The 26,367-nt window shown below is 40.0% G+C and overlaps 3 protein-coding genes across 3 annotated transcripts in view; 2 read left to right on the forward strand and 1 right to left on the reverse strand.

Annotated features, from left to right (window-relative positions):
- PNPase (polyribonucleotide nucleotidyltransferase 1) overlaps positions 1 to 12,720 on the reverse strand; it is a 31,221-nt gene extending 18,501 nt beyond the window's left edge. Inside the window, 12 exon segments of the mRNA XM_074094793.1 lie at positions 1,899 to 1,997; positions 3,245 to 3,294; positions 3,296 to 3,430; positions 3,615 to 3,684; positions 3,687 to 3,707; positions 3,710 to 3,740; positions 4,668 to 4,878; positions 6,521 to 6,677; positions 7,809 to 7,975; positions 10,340 to 10,550; positions 11,012 to 11,217; positions 12,317 to 12,720. Coding sequence (XP_073950894.1) covers positions 1,899 to 1,997; positions 3,245 to 3,294; positions 3,296 to 3,430; positions 3,615 to 3,684; positions 3,687 to 3,707; positions 3,710 to 3,740; positions 4,668 to 4,878; positions 6,521 to 6,677; positions 7,809 to 7,975; positions 10,340 to 10,550; positions 11,012 to 11,217; positions 12,317 to 12,429 — 1,471 coding nt within the window. The 5' untranslated portion in view covers positions 12,430 to 12,720.
- A 1,136-nt stretch (positions 12,721 to 13,856) lies between these two features.
- Rpp21 (ribonuclease P protein subunit Rpp21) lies at positions 13,857 to 17,515 on the forward strand. The gene is made up of 4 exons (XM_074093848.1): positions 13,857 to 13,966; positions 14,828 to 15,019; positions 15,102 to 15,193; positions 16,911 to 17,515. Exons 2-4 carry the CDS (start codon positions 14,966 to 14,968, stop codon positions 17,128 to 17,130), a joined length of 366 nt encoding a protein of 121 aa, XP_073949949.1. The 5' UTR covers positions 13,857 to 13,966; positions 14,828 to 14,965; the 3' UTR covers positions 17,131 to 17,515.
- An 814-nt stretch (positions 17,516 to 18,329) lies between these two features.
- Positions 18,330 to 21,493, forward strand: LOC141432490 (uncharacterized). Its single transcript, XM_074094075.1, has 2 exons — positions 18,330 to 19,903; positions 20,716 to 21,493. Exons 1-2 carry the CDS (start codon positions 19,399 to 19,401, stop codon positions 21,468 to 21,470), a joined length of 1,260 nt encoding a protein of 419 aa, XP_073950176.1. The 5' UTR covers positions 18,330 to 19,398; the 3' UTR covers positions 21,471 to 21,493.
- The last annotated feature ends 4,874 nt before the right edge of the window (positions 21,494 to 26,367 follow it).

The raw sequence follows: 26,367 nt of genomic DNA on the forward strand, positions 1-26,367 counted from the left end.
TTATAACTAGTGGTTGTAGCAAGAACCTTCACTAGTTGTTGCAACCGAGCGCCAGCCACAAGTGGTTATTATAGTGGTTGCAGTCTAGTAACCGCCACATAGTACAGTTATGAACGGTGGTTAGTGACCACCCATAGGCAATTAAATTCCATCAAAATAATTCACAAACAGTATGCCAATCGAATAATTAACTCCCACGGTAAACATCATAATGTTCCCATAACAGACATTGCCATGTCATTATGTAATTTAAGAAATATCTTTTGCATCACGATTTAACCTAATTTGCCTGTATAAATATGAAGTAACTCACCGCGTGGGTTACTTACTTGTACACCCGTTTCTACGTAGAGTTTCTTGAGATTGCCGCCACCGAGACCAAGTAACTTGGACCTTTTGTGACCTCAACTTCTAATTCTTCATCACTGGCCATGTTTCTTTGGCGGCCTTGTCTGAAAAAAAGATTGTATCAACTATCTTAATCAATCAAACGTCATTTTGTAAAATCCGAATTGAAGAAAAAAATCTGGCCAAGTACGAATCGAAATTCGCACACCAGAGGGGTTTCGTAGAAATTTGTATTCATGTTATGGAGCCCTCCTATAGCAAAAATGTACGCAATGAGGGATTTAGATGATTACTGACGTAGAACGTTTCTTAGCACAAGAATAAGACTGAAAATCTTATTTTTTATATCTGTCTCTGTCATTAACAAATCTAAAATGACCCCACGCCGCATGTTATATTCTACTTAAAAAAGGGGCTCTGCTAACTCACAGATCCCTTCAAATTTTATGGAATCTTCATTGCGAGACGCCGATCGCATTTGGCCGGCTTTTATTTAATATGGCACTAATTTGTCACCAGTGTCAAAGTGTCGTTTTTTTATACGTAGCTACTATAATGGTACCACTGGGTTTGGATGCACTGGTTCATGATGCGATGATTTCGCTCTTGGCGTCGCAGGCCTTTTGCACTGACTCCATGACGATCTAGAAAGAAAAAGTCCGATTTAGCCACTAACCAACACACATTTACACAAAACAACATGGTAGGTGTACTAAATTGAAATTATTATTCAATAACTATCTTACTCGTATCTCTCATGAAACTACCGCGAAGCTCACTCATATTAAATGATGTTTGTAACGGATAACTCACGCCTTAAATCGAGTTAGCTCGACATGTTCCGGCTAATCCGTAGTCTTCCTACAGCAACGCGACTCTGCGGCTTATCTTTACTTTACCTTGAGCGGGAGTCCAGGAATTTTTATGTCAGCTTGCAGCGCCGTGATGCCCTTGTTGGTTCCAGCCACTTTGAAGTCCATATCCCCCATGTAAATCTCTATGCCCTGAGTAGTTTACAAAAATGAAGTAGACGTTGAATAAGAGTTAAGTACAGTTTTTTCTGCGCTTAAAAATAGAGACGGATGTTACAGATATTTAAAAAATCGCTGTATATTAACTAATTTTCAGCAAAAATATTTTTTATCTTCGCTAAACATTGCCTGTATTTCTATGTTTTCATAATAATATATAGGACATGCAATTTTAACAGTTGCAAATACCCTAATTCTACCGCATAAACGAATCTGTGAGTACCCATCATGATACAGATGAAGTGAATCAGGTTTTGCCATCGTATTTGCGGAGAAATTCGTATTAATCTTTTGATTTGATTGATTATTTGGTAAAATACTATAGAGAAAAATTATTCACTAGATCCGTACCACGCTGGTAACCCGACTCGATAGGGGACTCGCGTCCAGTCCGCTAACAAATCTAAGTAGAGCTACAGGGACTCACTAACAAATCTAAAGTACACGCTACAGGAACTCACTAACAAATCGTGAGTATCCGGTAGTCTGCCGCGTGGGAATGCCGTCCGGCCGCGTCACCAGCCCAACGGCCACGCCGGCCGCCGGGCTCACACAGCGGGACTCCCGCGTCCAGCAGCGCTAAGGAGCCTCCGCACACTGACGCCATTGAACTCGAACCTGCAAAAATAAAACACAAGTTAGCAATATTATACGCCTAGATAGAGGTTTCTCTTGTGGTATACAAGAGTAGGGTGTTTTTAAAATTCTTTTTGACGACCCGCATGGCCTGTGGTTACAGAATTTGACTACGAAGCTAAAAAGTCCCGGTGCCATCCTTAGTTGGCGCCAGATATTTGTATGAAAAATACGAAATTATTATTTATTATTATTAATTTCAACAAAAAAAAATTACAGCATTACATTAAACACCAATGCCTGTAAAATTCAAATTATAACAAACAAAGACATAAAATACATTAAAAAAAACTATGAATAGCTAGGGATTTTGAACGTCGTTTCGTCGCTACCCTAAAACGATGGAAACACCACACCCTCCGGCCAGAAGTCGAGAGCGCAGGAACATCTGCTGTGCTTGGCAGGCACTGGAGTCTAACAACACTTATTCATAAAAAATCCTAATTGAGGTTTATCTCGGTCTGTTACTTAGCAGACTGATTAAGCCTTGTTAGACGGTTGTCAAGAAGTATGATTCATAAACGCTTGCTAGCAGTCTGCTAGTTGTTGAGCTGCTGATAGACGGATTAGAGCGCGTTATGTTGGCCACCTTGACAAATCAGACAAAAAAATGGCCTAATCGATAATTAAAAAAAAAATTGACAGCAGTGACAGCAAATTACCAGGAAAAAAAATAAAAAGCGAGATGTTTGTTTTTCCCGCCATTTCCGATTCCGCATGTTTATGTTGTGCAAAAAGCCATAATTATGTTAATCATCCTTATTTTTTTTTTTCATATTTATTGTTATTTATTGTTGCTAATTTAGAGATTTTTAAACACAAATTCCTGAAAATAAATTTTCCTGTTTTTTAATCTGCGTAGCCCTGCCTTCACTATAAATCTTCGGTACCTATGGTTTTTTGCTCTAGTCAAAGTCAGCTGTTCAAACTTGTGGCGGCCATTTTGTGACTTAGCAGAGAGATAAAGGAGGGTCTACGGTCTCTAATTTAGCAGAGCCTTGATCGACTGATTAGCGCTAACAGACGTTTATGAATCATGTTTTTTAGCATCGGGCCTTCAAGGAGCCTTCAAGGAGGCTCTAACTTTTTATGAATAAGGCTGTAAATGAATAAACGAATGCATGCTCTCGAGCTTGGGTGTTTAATATGTATTTAAGTACATTTACTTTGGGACTAGGTCGATTGTGTCAAGTGTCGCGATATTTGTATGGATATAATCATCTGCTCACCGTTAGATTCTAGCACTTCAGCGGTGAGCCTTACGGCGTAGGGCTGCGGCGCACGACGGGCAGCAGGCCGCGCTCGCCAGCGCGCCGTGGCCGGCCTCGCGGGCCCGGAGCGCCCGCGCGCCCACTTCGCCCGTCGCGTACGACGGGAACTCGTAGTGGAGGAAGAAGCTTTTCTCTTTTATGCCGCTGGAAAAAACACGTTCCGTTGAGGTGCTGATAAACTTGAGCACTGACTTGTACCAATTTTAATGCATTATGTATTTCCATTGGGAAAAGTCGGACCTATACCAAACTTCTCGCTCCTCTCCGCTGCCACAGGCAGCCTAAGGGTGGCGGGTCAGAACGTCCAGAGTTTAAAACGGTTGCATACCTGGTAAGCATAGTGAGCGTGTCCATTTTGAGCGCGCTCTCGGGCGAGTCGAAGGCCACGGTGCATAGAATTGTGTCTGCCCGCGCTGGAACCCGCGCTGCCGTGCAGAGGCTCGTAAAGCCCAACCTCGAAACAATGCGGTCAAGATAGTGTTTTGTGTCAGTGTTTACTGTTGTAAACCATCCTCAAACAAAGTTGATGTACCTTTTAAGGGCCGCCACATACACTCGGAATTCCGTAAATACACACATACGTTTATTACGTTTTATTCAATTCCGAAGGCACAGGCCACCATGCGAAATTCCGAATCAGAGAAAAGTTTGAACGGAAACTACTGTCCGTATGTGGTAGGTCCATAGATTTGTATGGAAACACCTTTTTTTAATTAACTTTTTAGTATTTTGTTATTTTTTTTTTATTCAACTTGATGGCAAACGAGCAAGTGGGTCTCCTGATGGTAAGAGATCACCACCGCCCATAAACATCTGCAACACCAGGGGTATTGCAGATGCGTTGCCAACCTAGAGGCCTAAGATGGGATACCTCAACTGCCAGTAATCTTATAATCAGTAATGTATCTTTTGATGTCGTTGACTTAGAAGTTTTTTTTTTCGCTGCTTTGAAGCAGTACCTTAATTTTGCAGAGATGTGAGGGGTACCTCAGATAAGTACAGTCGAGGTCAAAAATTTCTTTATACTTTCACTGTATGCCATCTGACAATTTTATACAAAAGTTGAAACACAAAGTGACAGCGACAAAGTAGTAAAGTACAAAGATATCTTTGATCTCTAAATATTTAGGGAGATGAGACGTACCGAACATGATAAAATAATTTAAATAAACTACATCTGCGTCCAATAAGGGTGTAAAATAAAAATAATTATTGGTGATGTATCTCTGTCTCTCAAAGTCAAAATTGTATCAGCATCGGGAAGCTTACGCCTCAATCAACTTTTCAGATAGAAGTTTGAACGAAGTACTTCCATGCAGCCGATCGTTGTACGCTAAGCTAAGTCCACTCCAATCGCAGTGTAGGTGGACATTATTCTCACCTGGCAGCTAATGTTCCTCAACTCATCCAACCGCCGGCCGTCGCACCGGACGTCCGTCTCAAATATGACGTCCCGGAAGGTCTGACGCAGATGCGCGTTGAAGGCGTCCTGGAGCTGCGTGAGGTCGCCGTCGTCGCGGAGCTGGTTCAGCACCGTCTGCCGCAGGTCTTGGATGGCCACGTCGCGGGACGTCTTGTCGTGGGAGTGGTCGCTGGAGAATTCATTAGAAAATATATATTTTTAAGGAAATTTTAGAGCAATTGATCTTTTTACATTTAGGGCCGTTTCACTACTCATGATTAATTTATTTGACAGATAAATGTTATGCCGTCTTCGTCTATTTTATTCGGACAAAAGAAACAGAGACGGCATCACATATATCTGTTTCATAAAATTAATCAATACTTGGTGAAACAGGGAGTTAAGAGTGAATTGAATAGGCGTTACTGAACCAGTGAGATATACCTACCTTTGGCCTGATCTACGTTTTTCATCAGGAGAAATAGCAGTCAATCACAGAACAGGATATTGTAAAAAACAATAAATAAATAAAAAACCCGACTGCCTTAAAAGATACTAAAAAAAGAAACAAGCCTAGTGGCTAGAACTTTGTTAAGTAGCTAACTTAAAGTTCAACAGTCGGGACGATTTGAATGGGTCCCGACTGTTGAACTTAAGGTTAGCTACTTAACAAAGTTCTAGCCCACTAGGCTTATATTCTTCTTTTTAGTATCTTTTAAGGCAGTTGTGTTTTTTATTTTTTTATTTATTGTTTTTTTTTCACACTTCTGTGAAAATGGTATATTAAAACGGTTATAACCCATATTTTTAGGATGGGCAAATTATTAGCTTTCATTTGATACCCTACTTGATAGGTTTGAATATTTTTTTTTTTTAAACTTGCAATTTGGCGCCAAAAATCCGCCATTTTGATTTTAAAGGAATTAAATGTACCCAGTGTCACTCGCGTCATTAAGACGAATCTAATGACCTATCACTTATCAAAATCAGTTAGGCCGTTGAGTAGTTACGAGAGGACATAGGAAGAGACATATAGACATACATACATACGCGTCAAACACATAACCCTCCTTCTTCGCAGTCGGGTAAAAAAAGCCCGATTGCACGAAGGAAGGTTATGTTTTTCGAACGTATGTAAGTAAGTACTTGTCTTTAAGTCCTCTCTGCAGCCCAAACAGCTGAACAAATTTCAACATATTATGAGGTAGAGATTTTTTTTATTCGACTGGATGGCAAACGAGCAAGTGGGAAATTGAATAATGCTTTTGCATCATATATATTTATCGTGCTTTCTCATTTAGCTTCAGCAAACTCAGTAGGTAAGTTGAGAAAGCAGGTTTTTTTTAGTTACATACAGTCAATGTCATAAATAAGTGATCATTTCTGCACCTTGTCGCTTTCAGTCGTTAAACAATTTCTTATGGCTATTCAAACATGACGTTAAAGTGACAAGGTACAAAAGTGATCACTTGTTTATGACGTTGATTGTACATGAAACTGACCCGTGATTTACCCTATCTCACCTGATGTAAAGTGAATGAGAGAAGGTGTCAGTGGCGTAGCTACCAAGGGGCTAGGCGGGGCAGTGCCCCGGGGCCCTCAAGCTCAGGGGGCCCTCGAAATTCTGCTTTATAGCTGATGATAAAGTTGCTTAGCATTTTTAAAGTATTTGTATATATAATGATTTTACTTCAAAAAACCTTACCAGTTTTGATAGCAGTGGGCCCCATTTTTTTATTTGCCCCAGGGCCCTAGGTTACCTAGCTACGCCACTGGAAGGTGTTGTCTAATTAAACAGAAAAGTTACATTTAATTTGCACAATGCTAGCTACCTTAGTATTTCTCTAATTTTCATAGTAGAGAGAGTCTTGACAGAGTCAACCAAGTTCTGCGCTAGGGGGACTTGTGTTTCGTACTCTCTCTTTGTCTTGCCGTGCTCTTTCTGAAGCTTCTCTATGCCTCGCACTATGTGTTGGGCTTCCTTAGTTCCTAAAATAAAGGAATTTCAAATTACGACAATTTGTTATAAAAGTCTCTACAGTGCAAACAGTAACACTGCAGTGTATCGTTCAAAGGTTAACTTGAAGAGATCCTTCTGGGATAAATTTGCCTTTGTCCAGCGATCTGTACATGTAAACCAGTAGTTAACAAACTTATTTTTCTCGTGGACCACTTTCAAAATTTTACTGGTTTCGGTGGACCCCCTGCTGCTACATTTCTACCACATTCTTAGTCGCCAAAAAATAAAAATTGTGTCGCTTCTGAGTTCTGTCCAGTCGCTTGCCTTATTAAAATATTATCTGCTTAGTTAGGTACTTAAAACAATGTTGGTAGGCTCTTATAAAAACTATGCTTACATTTTGGCTCTTTACTATCAAAAGCAGATACATTTTCGTGGACCCCCATTAACATCTTATGGACCCCCATTTTTTGTTCACGCCTACGTAGACCCCAGCAGTCTCCCGTGGACCCCTGGGGTGCACCTGGACTCTTTGGAATCACTGATGTAAACTGTCAAATCCGTCGTGAACACACACATATGAAAAACATCGAAACTAGTCCGACCGTTTCTGGATGAGTATATTGTGAGTTGAACCATTTAATTTAGTCGTTTTATAAATATGTCTCACAAGAGTTATATTACTATTATTATTTATCCATAAAGTGCAATAATTTTGACTTGAACTCTATACATATAACATAATAAGAGCGTTGACAGGTAACTCTAGTTGCCAAAAGCATGTGAGTGGATGTTTCTATATCCATACTAATATTATAAATGCGAAAGTGTGTTAATATGTTTGTCGTCTTTCACGCCGTAATGGAGCGACGGATCGACGTGATTTTTTGCATAAAGATACTTTATGGGCCCGAGAGTGACATAGACTAATTTTAATCCCGGAAAAATGCACAGTTCCCGAGGGAACAGCGCGCGATAACCGAATACCACGCGGACGCTGGCAAAAGCTAGTAAATTAAATTAAATTTCTCGTTCCAGCTATTTCCAGCTGTTTTTTTTACAATTTTTTCTTTTGCCGTCCTCTTTGTCCTTTTTCTCGAGAGTTTTAGTAATATTAACACAATACAAGTTTGAATAGGCAAGGTAACTTACATTCGTACCTAGTTTGATGGCCTTGAGCAGATCCTGTTGCAGCACGTCTTCGGCGCTGCCTTCCAGCATCACAACCAGGTTGTTCCTGGTGGCAGCCACCACCAGGTTCAGGGCTGAACTGGTCAGGTCTTTGCGGGTCGGGTTTATTATTATCTCGTTGTCTATGAGGCCGAGTCTGGAACAAATGTTTTAAAGAAATTGCTAACTAAAATTGGGTAGATTTCTTTGCGGGTAGCGGTGATTGCTTCTCATTAGGTGACCCGCATGCTCGTTTACCCCCTTTTATGTAAAGAAAAATATGGTGTATGTAGGTGTGACGTCACACAGAAATTGTAACTGGCTATTATTTTTTGTTTAACTGTCAAAAACATTTGTCCGATATTTTTTGAAAAATCTAACTGACGGATTATTAATATATTTGGGTCAAGCAACTTTTTAGTGTAGCTTGTTGCCGTGGGAACATCTCCTGAGTTACTTATTAAAAGTATTTTTTTAGCATTGTTTTATGGGGTACAAATCAACTTCGTTGGGAGTTGTGACAGTTTAAAGGTCATAGCTCATTAGATCAACCCGGCACCTGATCAGCACCGCCTCGCCGCGTGCGGTTAGTATTCTTAATATGGATTTGTATGGGCATGCGCTCATTACATCAACTCCGAAGCGTCACCGGATCGCCTCGCTCGCGAGGTGTCCACGCGCGGACAGCGAGTATACCGCTCGGTGATAGTTCGCTGCTCGTACGCTTGTGCCGTCGGCGCGGCGCTCCCCACCCTCATTTCTTAGTAGATTACTCGGAAATTCGTGGACCACGCGACGTCCACCCGTGGACCACCAGATCGGATCTATTGTCAAGAAGACATTAATCTGTCATCTCCCAGGATAACAGGATCAAAGGAATTTGGGCACAAATTTGTGCCTCTGGGAGAGGACAGGTTAATATATAAGGCGTATTTAAAGTTAATGATTATATCATGGACAGGGATACCCTTCAAATAGCGAACCTACTGAGTTAAAAATAAAGTTGTGTTAAAAACTTGTGATGGATAGATATCATTTAATTAAATTGTAAATCTGTTTAAAAAAATATACCTTGTTGAGTTTCTTGCTGGATTCTTCTCAACAGAGGTTTTTCCGAACCGGTGGTAGATTTTTTTGACATTTATAAGTGCTTGTTATAGCCTAAATTGAATAAAGATATTTTGACTTTTGCCTTTTTTTTCACTTGTCGACAACGACTGGACGCCGAAAGTCGAGGCGCTACCAAGCAACGGCTAAACTGATAAGTGTTGATGGAGCGATACCAGGTGGCTCTAATGAGCTGTGACCTTTAAGGCAATTTCTTCATGACTCATCTCCTAAGCAAGCTAATATACTCAGCGGCACAAAATTTGGCCCACCCTTCATAGAAAATTACCGATTCTGCATACATTTGAGGGCCAGATTTTTTCCGCTCAGTATAGTATTGGCTCTGTGCACGACATCAGCGCCACCTATCGTCCGCAACTTTGCAGGCTCTGAGGCTCGACGTTTTGAAATTTCATCGCGATATTGTGACAAAAATCAAACCTATCACATATTAATTTATAATACAAAATTACTGTGATACCATGGTTTGGATGAACAATGGGTTGTGAATTTATTTTAGTTCATTAAAGTTGAATGAGGTAAGTAAAATTTATTAAAACGGTGTGATTTATAAGATAAAGCTACTTTAATGGTTTCTTCAAATAATAGTGAAGATATATAATTGTTCTTGTATAGCTAGTAATAAATTAAATATTGTTTGCAGATCAAAATGAGTATCATTATGAAGACTGGTTTTATGAGTTCACTCAATACCAAATTTCAATCATAAACCGTTCCAAAAGGAAAATTGTTGGTATCTGTTGGACATCTCCGGTATGTAGAGGAATTAAGAACAAAACAGGGACAGTGTTCAATAATTCAAGCTTGCACCATAAGACAAACATCTACTACTAAAATTAGGTAGTAAGCCTGAATAAATTTCTTTGTTAATATCATATGAGTATGACAGATGACAGAGCGTACATTATTTCTACTTTCGGCCACTATGAGCGCTGCAATAGATTTCATTACCCCCACCTAGTACTTCGCACCCAGCCAATACATTGCAAACATTTTTCTTTATGGGAAAGAATAACAACACTAAGAAGTTGATTGGCCATTATAATATTGCAATCATCCCAGCCTATATACGTCCCACTGCTGGGCACAGGCCTCCTCTCAGAACAAGAGGGCTTGGGCCATAGTTCCCACGCGGGCCCAGTGCGGATTGGGAACTTCGCACGCACCATTGAATCGCTTCGCAGGCTTGTGCAGGTTTCCTCACGATGTTTTCCTTCACCGCAAAGCTCGTGGTAAATTTCAAATGTAATTCCGCACATGAATTTCGAAAAACTCAGAGGTGCGAGCCGGGGTTCGAACCCACGACCCTCTGCTTGAGAGGCGATAGGTCAAACCACTAGGCCACCACGGCTTAATATAGTAATAAAAATAATATATTATTATAATACTGTACCTCACAGCCCCAATAGGTCCGTTCCATGGAACATCAGACAATGCCAGCGCAGCACTGGCAGCGTTGATGGCCACAGTTTCTGGGGGATTGGTGGCATCTACGGCCAGCATGTTGCAGACAATCTGAGTGTCATAGAAGTAATTTGCTGGGAACAGGGGTCGCAGCGATCGGTCGATCAGGCGAGAGGTTAGGATCTCTCGCTCTGTGGGACCTGTAAATAAATGGAGTATGAGTGAGACGTGGACGGACGATTTAAGAGGGTCGCTGGCGGCGGATGGATGCGAGGGGCTGAAGACAGTGTTGTGGCGCCCCATGGAAGAGGCCTATGTCCAGCAGAGGACTGCTGTAGGCTGATGATGAACCCCCATGCAAAAAGAGGAGTTTGACAAGTTTGACGGCAATGTCTGTCTCCATCATAACTCTGAAATGGATGGATCTATTTCAATCCAGTTATTTAAGTGAAAGCGAGTTTCACTGCGGTGGTTTTTCAAGAATAGTGTAAAAGTTTTTAATCTATCAGGTATGCTTTAGTGCCTAGTTCTACTACTCCTAGGGGCCCCACAAACTTGCAGTCCACCCCTGCCAGAGCATTAGGTTGCAAATTTTACCATAAATTTCTAATCTAGAAAGGTGTGCAGGTGTACATAATATGTGTAGATATTATCTACTAACCTAATTCTCTCCTTAAAAAGTTTGTAGGTATTCGACCAGCAGCAGCTGCCTTTTGTCTGTAGTCCACTACTAGTGGGAGGAAAGAGCTGGTGCTCTGCTTAGCTCTGGACACGACTGTGGCCAGCACGCTCGTGTTGCCCAGTGTTGCTACACATGCGCCATCTGCAAAGCGCGCATACTGGCCGGTTGAGAGCTTCAAGGTGGTTCTGTGGAAAATAAATACAAAATTAAAGAATTCAATTTCAACTTTCTATGTTTTTGGCAACCAGTTACTTTAGGTTAGCAATCACTACTGCCAATGACACTTGACAGCAGTAAGGTTACTTGAAATAAGCTATTTTTCTTTTTGTGTCAATTGGCGAACTAAATAAGAAGTTTAACCCCTCATATACGGGAGGGGTTAAAAGTAGTGGATTCTAGTCTCATCTGTTTTAATAAGAGCAAAATCTGCTGATAAAAAAAATACAAAAAGACAGCCTTAAATTTTACATGGATCCGTGCATCTGCATACGAGGGGTTCAAAACCTTTTTGCCATTCAGGCTTTAATAAATAAATAAATAATAAATATCACGGGACAATTCACACCAATTGACCTAGTCCCAAAGTAAGCTTAGCAAAGCTTGTCTTATGGGTACTAAGCAACGGATAAATATAATTATATAGATAGATCCATACTTAAATACATATTAAACACCCAAGACCCGAGAACAAACATTAGTATTTTTCATACAAATATCTGCCCCGACACGGGAATCGAACCCGGGACCTCAAGCGTCGTAGTCAGGTTTTCTAACCACTAGGCCATCTGGTCGTCAAATCGTTAATCATACCATTATGATTGTTACTCTTTTCCATTGATAGGGCTGGAAGGATTTGATTTGAAATTGGTATATACCATAGTTTTTTTTATTTCTGTTAACATGGACTCCCAGGGATCCAAGTTGGAGAGAAAAAAATGAGGGTTGAGGGAAATATAGTGGGTAAGTATGTAGCAGTAGGGGGTCTACTGAAAACAGTACAATTTTGAAAGTGGTCTATGAGGATAAAAAGTTTTGAAACCTCTAAACCTCTGGAAGAGAATAATCTTCATGAAGATTACAGTTTAATTTTTGGAATTCCAATAGTAATTTAGTAAAATCCTGGAGTTTTAATCCAAACACCATTCCTAAGGTTCACGCAAGCGAAGCCACGAGTAAATACATGCACATAAACTTTTACTTTACTTTTGGTACCTCTATTTTGTAAAAATTGCTTTTGGTAAGAAAACCAGCTAACCTAAAACTATACATAGTGAAAATACTCACTCATTTGAAAATGGTACATCTAATTTGGCCACGGGTGCTTGTGTTGAGAATACATTGTGATAACAAGTCGCTCTGGTTTTTAATTTAGATAAAAATCTATGTTTTGACAGCATTATTTTATATTTTGGCAATGGGTCAAACAACGGCTTGAATAATAAGATACAAAGAATATATTTACTGATAAACTCTACTAAGGCAGCACTTATGAAAGCTTCAGCTTTACACAAACGAAAAAATGTATCTTGAAAAGAAAATAAGTAATTTAGAAGAAAAGAGATTTTATTTTATTATAACCAAATTTTGCCCGGATTTTCAAGGGGGTATTTCAGCTTTATTTAACTCACGCATGCGGTCGAGTCAACTGTACTGTCACAAATCTATCAACATTCAACATTCGTTTCGTATCGTAGGGTGTCGCAACGTACGATAAGTGTTCCTAATTATCCCTAAAAACTTTGCTGATCCTACCTCATCGTAACTAAGTTAAAGTAAAGTGTAAACAAAACTTAAACAAGGCATATCTTTTTCATTTACCTAGGGCCAATTAAAACTCAACCAGATTCTGTTCAGAACAGAGTTTATTTTGGAAATGACTATTTCGAATTGTGTACTTAGTTAATTCTAAACTTGCGAATAGGCGCCAAATGCACCTCAGCCTATTGGTAAATTTCTGTCGTCTGTGGGATTCACTGGCAGAGATGCTGGTTGGTTACCTTCGAGGCTTTGACGTGCGGAAACGATGTCTTTCGGGCATGCTTGTAAATCAAAAACAACGATATTGATGGTTAATGTATAATAGTACATTGTGTCTTAAGGGCGGTAAATAAGGAATTACGAACGAGAGTCTATTAGAAGCCCGAAGTCGAAGATTGAGGGCTTTAATGAGTCGATGTTCGTAATTCTAGTACCGCCCGTGCGACATACAATGTTTTTGATCACATTTACGAGTAAAATTGTATATTTGTAAAAGAAAAACTAATATTTTATCAAAAATTGCCGATACCGCTGATTGCGGTCTTGGCAATCCGCAGCATGTGCATGGCGTGCGTGTGCAGCGCGCGCACGGAGCAGCAGCACACCATGCAGTAACAAACTCATTTACCGACCTTGGGCTTCATGACATGAAAATTAGTACGGGCAATGACTCATTTACCGACCACGGGTTTCATGACAAGCACATTAAGGTCGAGGGTTTTATTTGGGGGGTTGCAACCAAGGTAGCCTGCATGTTACTACACTGTTTACGAGCAAGTATGATGAAAAAGTAATAACAGTAATAATCGGGTACGCTTGACATTTAGCTACCTTCTCTCTATTGTCTCTCCTTCCTCTTAGATCAGGTCTTTCCTTGCTGTGTGATCTGAGGAGAAGTATCGGGGAATCCACATTTCATAGATAAATCAATATATATATTTTTTTTAATGAATAATTAAGGAATCAGTTGCTTACACAGAAAAACGGCTTTATTACGTCAGATACGTTTAGTTTTTGCAAAATATTTATACCGAAAAACATCCTGGCCGAAAATAGTCAGTAGCCATTTAAATAAAAAAGGAATAAAAAAGTTTTGTTTTCTACTTTCGTTTTTTTTTTAAATTATTTGCCAGTGTGGACTGTGGAGTCAAAAATACATAAAAACTTAATAGTTAGGCCGCCTTTACACCTGTAAGTTACTTGCGTAATATTTACATAATTTACTTACAGTTGCATTTACACTTGCAATAAATACTTACGTAAATAATGCTTACGTAAGTTGTGTAAGTTTAAACTTGCAGAAATTATTACACGCCCATTTACATTAGCTTCCCAAATCAGCAATAAAAATGCCTTCTCACAGTCGTCACGTTCAAGCAGCTGCTGCATACATAATTTTATCAAATAGTCGAAAGCAAAAGAAAAGAAAATGCTGGATAAAACCATGGCTAGAAAGAAGAATGGCAAAAGGTGCATTTGAAAATCTTGTAACGGAGTTAAGAATGGAAGACCGAGACCAATTTTTTAACTTTATAAGAATGGATTCTACGACTTTTGAATATCTTTTGGAAAAAGTCGCACCAATCATAAAAAAAAATGATACACATTTTCGACCGGCTATTTCACCAGCTGAGAAACTTATGGTCACACTTAGATTTCTGGCTACAGGTATGGTATATTATTTAATAGGTAATTAAATAATAATATGCAAATTAGACGTCTGCTAAGCTAATTTCTCCCTACTACTACAGTAATGAAAGTTTCCACCTCGTCAGGTGACCAGCTTTTATTTTGTTTTTCTTTTGAACCGGACATTGTAGCGTAATTTCTCAACTTATCAATTTAGTTCGATAAGCTGTGAGTCGCTTCCGTAAACAAACTCGAACGTGTTTAGACCTGTAATTTTCCAACTTACGTAAGCTGTGCGAAATTACAATAAGTCACTTACAAAAACTATTTACACTTGAAAAATTATCGTAAGTCGCTTACGTAAGTGACTTCCGTAAGTAAAACTTACAGGTGTAAAGGCGGCCTTAGGTAAACAGCTGATCGACTAAATTGTTAACTTTTTCAAGTGTCAATAAAGTTTTGAGGTTATTCTTCTATTGTTGTTGTGAGGTTGTAGTAATTTCAACAGACTTGCAGTATTTTTTTAAATTGGAACAGTAAACAGACATGAAGAAAGTTCAGGGAAATGATTCATTTCAACGAATCAATTATTTATATCAGGCGAGTTTCATTTTCTAATCAATCACCAATAATTCGTAATTATAAATTTGTTAAGTGTTAGTAACTTGTTACGTCTTTCCAGATCAGTAAACTCATAGTCAAGACGCATCCAGCCCTGTCTTCGTACTATGGTAACCTTATGGTTAACGTTGCTAAGAAGAATGTGTTGAAAATGTAAGTATCAGCCTCAACCACAATTCCTCAACCACACCCCGAGAGTCATGGATCTTTCCAATTGATAAAGTCACCTATGATCTGAGTACTAAAAAATAAATCGCTTCCAGAGTTTAATTGTAACCTACTGTTGTGTTTGTACGTTATTTATAAATAAAACACTTCAATTCATGCTACCAAAGCTACACATTTAATGTTGAACGACAAACTGACATTTCTCCGACTACCTGATAATAGCAAAAACATAACACCTGCATATATATTACTAAAGTTACATTCCATTTTAAGCAAAGATTTAAAAGTTTAGATCCTACAACCTTAGCATGCCTTGACCGCGTTGAAATGTGTCAATTCCGAATTTCGAAATGAAAGAACTCACTCATTTGGAATCATGACATGAAAGCAGTGTTTGCAATTACCATAATGCAGAAAGAGATGGTACTACTTTCTCAGTGCCACCCTGTAGCATCAATGTTAATAATTAGTATACTTTTTCACTGTGAAGGCATATGTAATGTGAGGGCCTACTCCGAAATTCAAAAATCGAAGTTCGTATCATACCATCCCTTTCACTTTCGTATTAAATAGTATAAGCGTCAGAGGGACCGAACAACACAAACTTCAATTTTCGAATTTCTTAGTACCCGAGCTGGATGCAAACATCTAAATCTTTGATTTAGCAGGTTACATCTATTTGGCATACTTTTTAATGTCCGAAACTTATTATGCATAACAGGTTTCGCATAATTTATTTATGCCAAATCTTAAATTTGCCGAAATTCAGTTTGGCATAATTCTGTATATGCCAAAAAGTGGTTTACCCGAATTTATTTTAACATAATACTAACATGGCCGAATTTTATTATGCATAATCTTGTTTAATATATATGTAATTTAGCCAAATTTTGATAGGCCGAAATCCTGCCCAAAACTATGTCCGAAAATAAATTACCTGATTACTATTGACGACTAGAAAAATAGATTATTAAGGTTAGAATTGTATTTGTAATGAACAAACAGCCACCAGTAAAAGAGGCACGGGCATAACGAAGGGGACGGGGGCGAAGCGCAAGGGGGGTCGGGGGGCAGAGCCCCCCGCATGTAAAAACAAACACAATCCTATGAAGGTTTTAAAAAAAAAATGAATATTTGATACGTGGATAGGCGAAACAGTAAAGGGGGACCGGGGGGCGAAGCCCCCCGATAAAGAAAACCTAGGTAACGTGATTGCTCAACTATATGTTAGGTTAGTATTTTGTCAAGGCGCAAAGCGCCTTAACTAGGCGGAATAGGGGCTCCGCGAAGCGGAGCTCCGTCGACTTCGCCTTAAGAGTCGTTAAATTCATATGAATGTTTGCTTTCCAGACATAAAATTGATGGTAACAATAAGCCCATTCGGCTTACATTGGTTATGCATGAGAGAATTTTGCGTAAACTGTAATGCGAAAACAGTTTCGGCATAAATACTATTATGCGTAAACAGATTCTGCAAAATAGAATTATGACAAAAAAAATGCGTAAACAAGGGGAACCTGATTTAGCAGCCATTATCACAAGAAGGCTGATTTGTAGAGTACCACATTGTTTTAGTCATGCAAGTTTCCCATAAAACTTTGTCAAATGTAATTAATTAAATAAATAAACAGTAAATGAGATGAATATGTATTAATTAATTATACATTAATATTCTACATTTATCAATTTAAAATTCCTTCAGGCACCCGGACATAAAAAGGCAGATCTGCAAAAAGTGTCGCTGCACTCTCATCCTTGGACAAACTGCCACAATGAAGATAAAACATAAACAGAAGCATAAAACAGTAGAATGGACCTGTAACACCTGTAATTCTAAGAAATGCTTCCTAGCGAATGGCAAGAAGGAACCTTTGTGGCTGGAAAGGCCAGAAGCTGTTGTTGAGGTTATTAATTTAGATTAATTGAGATGTAGATTTTGTTATACATTAATAATAGGCTGCAGAGAGTACTGTCTGTAACGCCTACATTATGTAAGTGTTTGTTGAGCAAGACATGTCCAGTCAGAACTCCAAGTAGCAGCTGATGTTGAGACCTACTAAGTCTGTGAAGTGCCTGGCAAATGCAAACGCAAAATAGGTGCACATAGATGTCAAGTTGTGGAAACACCCTTATTTGACATAGACTCAGACCAGCGAGGACCAGCAGAAAGTAATGGCGGCAAATAAAAAAAAGGACGGGAAAATTTCACAGATAAAAAATATTTGTCACAAATATGTAAAAGGGGTTACACAGATGTGCGCAAATATTCCTTCATTATGCAAATATATTTTGTGTGTCTATTGTTTACTTACCCGTCTTTTGTCTTTTTGTAAGTTTAATGTTTGTATTGAAATGTCACTTTGAAATGAAAATGAATGAAAAGAGAGCATAGATTTTATTCTTCTAATCTCTATAAATAAAAATGTGTTGCTAAGCGTAAAACTCCGAAACGGCTAGACCGATTTCACTAATTATTTTTTTGTTATGTTCGTTATTGTCAGGAGAAGGTATTTATGGAAAAAAATGTGGAAAAATTACAACAGGGGCGAAGCCGCGGGCAACGGCTAGTATTAATAATATTTTTAATTCATTTGAGTTGGATGAAGATGCAATGAACTTGGGCCTAGGGTTGCCATACGTCAGGATTTGTCGAGCTTCGTAGTCAGGTTCAGCAAGGCTACTACGAAACTCGTAACTCGAAGTTCGTGTCGTGCGGTCCCTCTCACTCTCGTATCAAACAGTGTAAGTTCAGAGGGACCGCACGACACGAACTTCGAGTTTCGAGTTTCGGATAGCCCAGTAGGTTTAAGTAGTAAGTAGAGCTCGCGTGGAGATCATCACAAAACTAAAACTACATAGAACAGAAATACATACTCACAGAATAGTCAAAATACCACAAACGGGACTTATCACGCTAACATACACGATCTAGGTTGGCAACGCATCTGCAATGTCCCTGGTGTTGCAGGTGTCTATGGGCGGTGGTGATCTCTTACCATCAGGAGACCCACTTGCTCGTTTGCCATCTAATCGAATAAAAAAAAAAAAGCTAATATTTACCTCGACGTTTCGACCACATTACCTACAGTGGCCGTGGCCGTGTGTTTTAGCGTGATAAGTCCCGTTTGTGGTATTTTGACTATGAGTGAAAATCACGAAAGTTTAAATCGTTATGCTCACAGGAATACATCAAAGTATAGTTTATACATTACTGTGGTTTAAAAAGGACTTATGCAGCTGTAGTACGGTTTGAAATGAAACAAGCGCGATTTAAATTTGAGCGTGCGAGTTACGACTGTGGGGAAACAAATGACGGAGTGCATACAATAAAAGTGCTTTTAATAATAGGAATGAGTGTTGCAGATAATTCCACTAAGAGGCAAAACCTTATTCAAACACGCTACGTAGGTAGGATAGGTACCTATAAGTAATCAATAAGAATCAGCGATATGCCATCAGAAAGGTTTTTATATATTTTCAAATTTTTTGTATGGTGAGCATTGTCAAATCTCTGCGCAAAAATAAAGAAAACGAAAAAAAAACTAAAATAGGTATCACAAAACAAAATCATGGACCATTACAAAACCTTTACGATCTACGACACAAGAACTTAATATCGAAAAAAACCTATAATAATAGTCACGTTTCAACTCACTTTACTTACATATTTCAAATATAGATTAAAAAATCACTATGTCCAATTTTTAATCGAATTCAATTTTCTCTTCGCTAAACTGTCTGTATATACAATATCCGATATGGCAAATTCAGAAGATGTCAAATACCATATTATGCCTGTTAACGCTTTATATATACCTACATACCAGCCAACCATCAAAATTTTGTAATCAAGTAAAAGTAGGTAAATAGGGTGGATAGTTTTTTTAATCGTCTCCCTATTCCCGTCAACGTTTGCTATAATTATGTAGGCTAGCAACCCCGAGCCGCAGTTGACTAGGGGACATTTTAATGCCATCGTTAACTGCTCCGCCTACCCCACAATCCCCAAAAAGCCACCGTATGTTCTTAACGGGTTATAAACTACGCAAATACTTCTCCACCCATAAAAACCAACATAACTTTTATTGCTACATTTCGCAATTTCACATTCACTTTATTTGCAATATATGCAGGTGTTTTATTTAAAAACAGATTTCTTGATCGCGTAGTGCCTTAGACATGGGGTTAAAATGAGGATCGCGTTTTTATTTTTGGTGGTTTTTCTGACGGCGACGCATTCCCGTATAAAGAAACAGCATGGAGACAAATTGGTAGCGATGTTAGCGAGCCCTTTGAATAAGGACAAAATAGCCCTCGCTGCTAGTAAAAAAATAAAAGACAAAAATGACGTGATGTTAGCGAGAAGCAAAGCCAATGTAGTGCATAGAGCTCGCGACATTGAACGGAACCTGAACGACGTCGGAGAGATTGTGGATAAGTTTCTGGCTAACAAGAAATCTGATAAAGAAGCTTACCGTATAGACCCGGTTCTTAATGTGTTAAGAAGAGCCAGGACAGATACCAGAAGGGCCAAGAACGACGATGAAGATTATAGTAATGGGACTGAATCAACCAGCTCGAGTCAGGAGTTGAAGGACTGGAAGTATGAATGGAATGAACAGTGGCTGAAGAAGAAACTTGAGGCTCTGAACGGGACACGAAATAAAGGCGATTTAGTTAACATGGTGGCTGCCAGTGAGTTTTTTGATAACTAGGTACACTAAAGGTAGCACGTGACTGCGATTGGCGACCGCGACACACGACGACGTTCAAAGTCAAAGTCAAAGTATCTTTATTTGTAAACATAGGTGGTTACAATATACACAAGGTGTTATAGCGTAATTATTGATATCACTATGTTTCGCCAACAGGCAAAAAAGTAAAAAATATATATATTAGTAAGTTGCGATGCGACATATAGCTAGAGTCATTCATGATAACGCGTGTCGTGGTTCTTATTACAGTGTCATTAATGTCTAATTTTGACAAAATCACGCGTCTTCGTGGATCTTCGTTAAGTATACAAATACAACCGCAACTGGCGGCCGCGATATATACGATAATTGCTTAATAAAATCTTTTTCCAGTTTCGGATAAATTTTGCGGATAATGGTACTACGAGCAGTACTCGTAAGCAATAGAACACAACTGCCACCAAAAAATAATGCGGGAAGGGTAGCGGTCGCCAGGTTGCCAGGCAACAAGCACAACAAGCGACTAGAGTCGCGGTCGACTGTCGTTCTGCTCGACAACATCGGAATGCGACCTTAACACGCGTGTAGAATTCCGTAACTAGTACCGTAGATTATACGCAAATTCTTCTGAGAAGAATTTGTTTATCGATATCCCGCGGGAACTATACAATTTTTCGGAATAAAAAGTATGTCTACTATAGGTGACAAAAACACGAGGTTCATTGTTTCTTACGACGCCGTTCTAACCTATTATCTCCGTCGTAACGACCCTGCGTCTAGCCCCGTTTTATAATGCACCGTTTATTTTCCAAGGACCTTGGGGGGTGCCTTGCGGCGACCCTCACCAGCACGACATGCCATGGGGGACTTGCATGCTCGCCGCCGAATGCGATGGGGAGTACCGCATTTATAGAGGCGACCGTTTCTGCGGCCGCACCCACTTCGTCTGCTGCGCTTTACAACTTAACATGTACGATATGAACCAGGGCTTCGACGTTTCCTTCGAGGACTCTAGCATACAAACTGACAGCACCGAGAAACGCCACAGACAAATGGGTTCTAAAGAGAGACGGCGTAAACGCAGAGAGCGAGATAGGCGGCGACGCAAGCGCGACAGAGAAGTCAGGAAACGGAATATAAGACGGAAGATCAATAAGATTGTGAGAGAAGTGCAGAGGATCTTGAACAGGTCGTATAGGAACGCGACGACTGTGCGAAAGAAGAAGACGAAGACGCTGAAGAAGTTCATAAAATACTTGAAGAAGAAGTACAGGATGGATCGTGATACCGTGAAAGATATACATGAGATTCAGCTGATAAGAATCGATTATAATTTGATGCAGAAGCTGAAACAGATAAGCGCGTTGAACAATAGGTTCATGAATAACGATACGTTCAGGAAGATAGTTCTGCAAGGAGAGATGACGTATAATGGAGCTAGGATGCTGATAGAAGCTTACCCTGAACTGTCTGCTCAGATAAAGCTCGATAAGACCCGGCGGAGCGGAGGCAAGACGCCAGAAGATTATCTCAACTATGACGTCGAGTATGGAATGTTGTACTACTGAATAATAAATTTGGTCCTCTTGAATTTGACTGTCTTTATTTTATTATTATTATTTAAATTATCATTATTGTTATTTGTGGCATTGTTAATTTTTTTGTGAGAGTGTGCGTGTGTTTGTTTATCTTTCATGCTAAAACGGCAGGATGGATTTAAATGAAATTTGGTATGCAGATTGTTTGATCTCTGGAATAACGGATAAGTTTTTTATTTATTCCGAAACTCCTACAGAATCTGGATCGAATTCGCGAAATATCAACCGCTAGGTTTAAAGACTTGATGTGGTATGGGTGTTTTTGATGCAATGTTAATAGAGACCACGATTACATTTTCGGGGACTTGCACGGGAGTTTTTGCAAAATCCACGAATTTTAAATCAAAAACCAGATGTAATGATTAACGCGAGCAAAACCGCGGGTAAAAGCTCGTATTTTAAAAATATCTATTCCTCATTACCTTACAGCACAAGTTAATTCATTTATCTCAATCATTATGTCAGGAGACATTCATGGAACACTGAAAAGTTTAATTTATAGGTCAACTTAACTCGGTTTTAGACTGTATTGCAAAGAAAGAAAAGAAGCGCTGGAAACGGAGATTTTAGACATGTTTATGGGAGATTTACTTAAATTTATGGCACTCATTAAGGGCCACAAGAACTGTCGGATCATTATAAATTGGGATTAAACAGAATCATTATTTTTACTGTTTTCTGTACTTATGTTTTAACCTAAGTTGTACAGTCGCCATCAAACATTTAGGAACGGCCGAGGTGGTCAAAAATATCGGAACATGCACTCTATTATAAAAGTACATATAGGTAGGAACGATTTAATGGAAAATATTCCGTTGTGACACGAACATTATTCATTATACGACTCGCCCTTGGCCGGTTTTTTCAACGTTGCATCTGTGCAAAGACGGGACGGGTCGCTAGTAAATAATACGGATAGATAACGAAAACCGCGCCCTGACCCTAAACTACGAAGTGCAAAATTCGAGCTTTGTATCTTGCCATCCCGCTGACACTTATGTTATTTAATACGAGAGTGAGAGGGACGGTACGATACGGACTTCGAATTTCGTGGTAGCCCCCCGATCCCGAGCTTTTCACATTCTGCACTGGTTTTACTTCTAAATAAAATCGAAGATTTCGAAACACGGCTAGGAACAAACCGTCACAAAATGTATACAAATTTACACAACATACGACCTTTTGATCTGGAGTTCTGGAGTAGAATCAAAAGGTCGTATGTGGCGTAGAGTCGGTAGCATTACGTCATTTTGGTTCCAAGTTTGTTTTATGATAGAAAAGTTTTGATAGGATGGTCGGCAGAATCGCGAACTCGTAACTTTTTGTGCTGCATTATGGTGAAATTACTTTTGTAATAGGTACAACATTGTTTTTGTGTTTGTGTACCTGCTCATCTGGAAGAAACCATCCGTTTGTTTTTCTTGAACTCGTAAAGTTATTATACTTACTTTATTTTAGCATTTTCTTTTACGAAGCGTAGAAAATGTAATTAACTCGTTCAACATAGAAAAGTTTTAAAACCCCCGACAATGTCATTTTAAAGTTTAATATCTCAAAGACGGCTGAACCAATATAACAAATAGCCAATTTAACAGCTATAGCAGGGGGGTGTCACTAGGCCATTCCGCCGCCGAGCTACAAGTACATACCGGGCCTCCCCAACGTTGAGGCGATTCAGTGCGACTCAACGCCTGCGAGTGAACACGAGTTATGCGATAGACGAGAAGCATACAGTAGGCACGATTCTTATGCCTAAACGTCACTTTTGTACGGCAGTGAAACTTCTGTACTTGTACTATTACTTATTCTGTGGCTATAGCAAGAAATCTCACTCACGTAAAAAAATCGCATCGAAATCGGTCCATCCGTTTGAGAGCTACGATGCCATAGAGGCATATACAGATAGACAGACATTTGTAACACCCTTTTTTTGCGTCGGAGATTAAAAATACGAATCTATTCGAACCACATTAAAATATATTACCACAGCGTTACTTATTACGACGGAAAGAGTCTGTGGTACATGTTTTTAAAGCGTTCGTTAAGTTTATATTTAGCTCGACTGTACAGTCGAACCATTTGATTCCTGAACCACCGTAGAACGTTCTCACAGTAGGTGTCATAATACATTTCCTTGTCGCGATGTCACTATAACTTTATCTACGAAGTAGTGACGCGTTAGTTGGTTCGAGTGTACCCGTAAGAGGCCGCGTCGCGATCGCAATTACTATCTCTTTCTACCCTCATCATGTACCTAACGTGTGATAGTAGTCACCTCCATTAATATCTGACACAGCGGAGCGTACAAAAATATCTGACACGTCCTACCGGCCATAGAAATACTTAGAGTCGTATCAGATATTTATGCACGCTTTGCTGTGTCAGATATTGGTGCTGGTGACTGTACTTTTGAATCACTCACTCGCAAGCTACACATTTAGCATTATTCAAAGCCCCCTCCCCTTCCACATCTAGAACTCTACCATCTATTCTCCGTCCCGCAATATTTTCGCGTAAAAGTATTATTTCTGTAAACAAGATCAGAATAAGCTGTTTACCGCAAAAACATGGGCAAATAATTTACGATCGAGGGTGCGGCTGCTTCGTGCTCGGCTGCCATCAATTTCACGGCCAATCTGATGATTAGTGTTTACTCAGGATCTAAATAGAAAATTTGGTGTTTTTATTCTTATACCTAAGCGACTGAGCTTGGCTAGAAATAAAACTCGAAATATGCGTCTTTCTAGAGAACTACCAAGCCACCAACCAACCACCAATGACCAACTTACCAAGTCCACCAATCTACTTACCAAGTCCATCATTCCATCAAGCTACCTACCAATCAAGCTCAGCGGCGACCTTACCCATTGCGAGGCTCCGGGCGGCAGGGCTTTGCGAGGCCCTTTGTCCTCCGTGAAAAGTATGTGATGCGAAAATATAGTTGTTTAAAGAAACCTATATTTTTTAAAAATTTGCTTGGGTTGTTGCGCGAGGCCCTTGCAAGAGCGAGGCCCCGGGCGATTGCCCTGTTCGCCACCCCCTAAGGCCGCCGCTGACAAGCTACTAAGTTGTCCAATCTAGATCGATTTTTCGCCCTAGAAAACCCGGCAGTTAGCAAATTTCATTGTAACCGTTAGAGTTGTTTCCGATATCTCCGAAATGAGGGTTTCTTGACAAGCGAATTGCCGTTAGATGGCGTTAGTATCAAGAGTTCTGTTTCACGTTACAGTCTTTGCTTGCGATTCGCAAGTGTCAAAGTTGTCAAACGAACCGCACCACCTAAAATAGCCTATCGCAGAAACCCTTATTGCTGCACACACAAATACCAGCAGCGGGTTGTAGAGTAGGTGTGTTGAGATGATGAGATGATGGACAGTAGCGCCGCTCCTGCTGGCTTGGCTGGTTAGGTTAGTACCTAGGTATCTATCTATCTAATACCTTTAAACTATAATGATATTGTAACGGATAATTCACGGCTAAACCGAGTTTAGCTCAACATGTTTCGGCTATTTCGTAGTTCTCATCGGCGGCTGCCGCAACACGCACACTAGCCTATGTCCTACGTGTATGTGGAAAGTCCTCGAGTGGCGACCGCGAACCGGAAGACGAAACGGCAGGCCTCCCACTAGATCAGGCGTTTTCAACCTTTTGGTATTAACGGCACACTTTCAGAAAAATTTCACGGCACACCAGTAAAAAAATTGCCAAGTGCGAGTCGCACTGGCGCGCAGATGGTTCCGTACAGTAAGTATACCCATAATTGTAGAATATAACGAACAGCGGAGGCTTTAGGGTCTCGTTGACACCTTTAGATACGAATCGCACACGCCACGCGTCAGTTGTTTTCGTACTATTTTGACATTAAAATAGCTATTCATGATTTACACATACACTTCGCGGCAATCGCGGCACACCTGAAAATATACGCGGCACACCGGTTGAAAACGTCTGCACTGGATGGACTGATGATCTTGTGAGTTGTGGGCAACCGGTGGATACAAGTGGCGAGTTATCGTTCATTGTGGCATTCTAAGGGAGACGCCTTCCGGCTGATAATGATGATTACTTTCACAATGCACGAAGTAGTTTAATGCTGAGTATAAGTATAACTGAAGGAGTAATGTAAAGTAAAATAGAAAGTAGCGTGATAATTCTTGGACACTAAACAGAGACAACTGTTTTATTTTTATCACATGCTCTAACTACAGCGTCCAGTCGAGTAAAAAATTTACTTAAGGTTTGCTTAGTCACAGCTCTTAACCAAGACTAAAAAATAAGAACTGAAATTATGAGAAACTTTCTAAGGGTTCTGTACCAGAAAGATGACAAACGGAATCATATTAAAATCGCTACGCCGTCCGTCCGTCTGTCTAAAGGTCACAACTCGTTACAGCTACCCGGCACCCGATCAGCACCGCTTTACCTCGAACGGTTCGTATTCTTCATATGGATTTGTATGGTATGCGCTCACTACATCAACTCTGTAGCGTCACCGGATCGCCTCGCGAGGTTGCCACGCGCGGATGGCGAGTGGACCACTCGGTGACAGCCCGCTGCTCGCCGCCATAGTGACTAGGTACTAGGAAATTCATAGACCACGCGAGGTCCACTCGTTGTCAACGCGGCGTCCACCCATGGGCCACCTGACGCCGAAAGTCGAGGCGGTGCTGGACGGGTGCCGGGTGGCTCTAATGAACTGTGACCTTAACAGTTCTATAACGGTTCCTGTCATAAAGCCCTATGGCTGCAAACCGACTAAACACAAGCGTCACAAAGCTACTGTACATGTCGTCATCATTCTCAGCAATATCTGTGTAATGTAAACTTTCCCAGGACATGTTCCCTTTTTGTCCAGGGACGTCCTGAA

The sequence above is a fragment of the Choristoneura fumiferana genome, chromosome 11, assembly GCF_025370935.1.
Source record: "Choristoneura fumiferana chromosome 11, NRCan_CFum_1, whole genome shotgun sequence".
In the NCBI taxonomy this organism is placed as follows: domain Eukaryota; kingdom Metazoa; phylum Arthropoda; class Insecta; order Lepidoptera; family Tortricidae; genus Choristoneura; species Choristoneura fumiferana.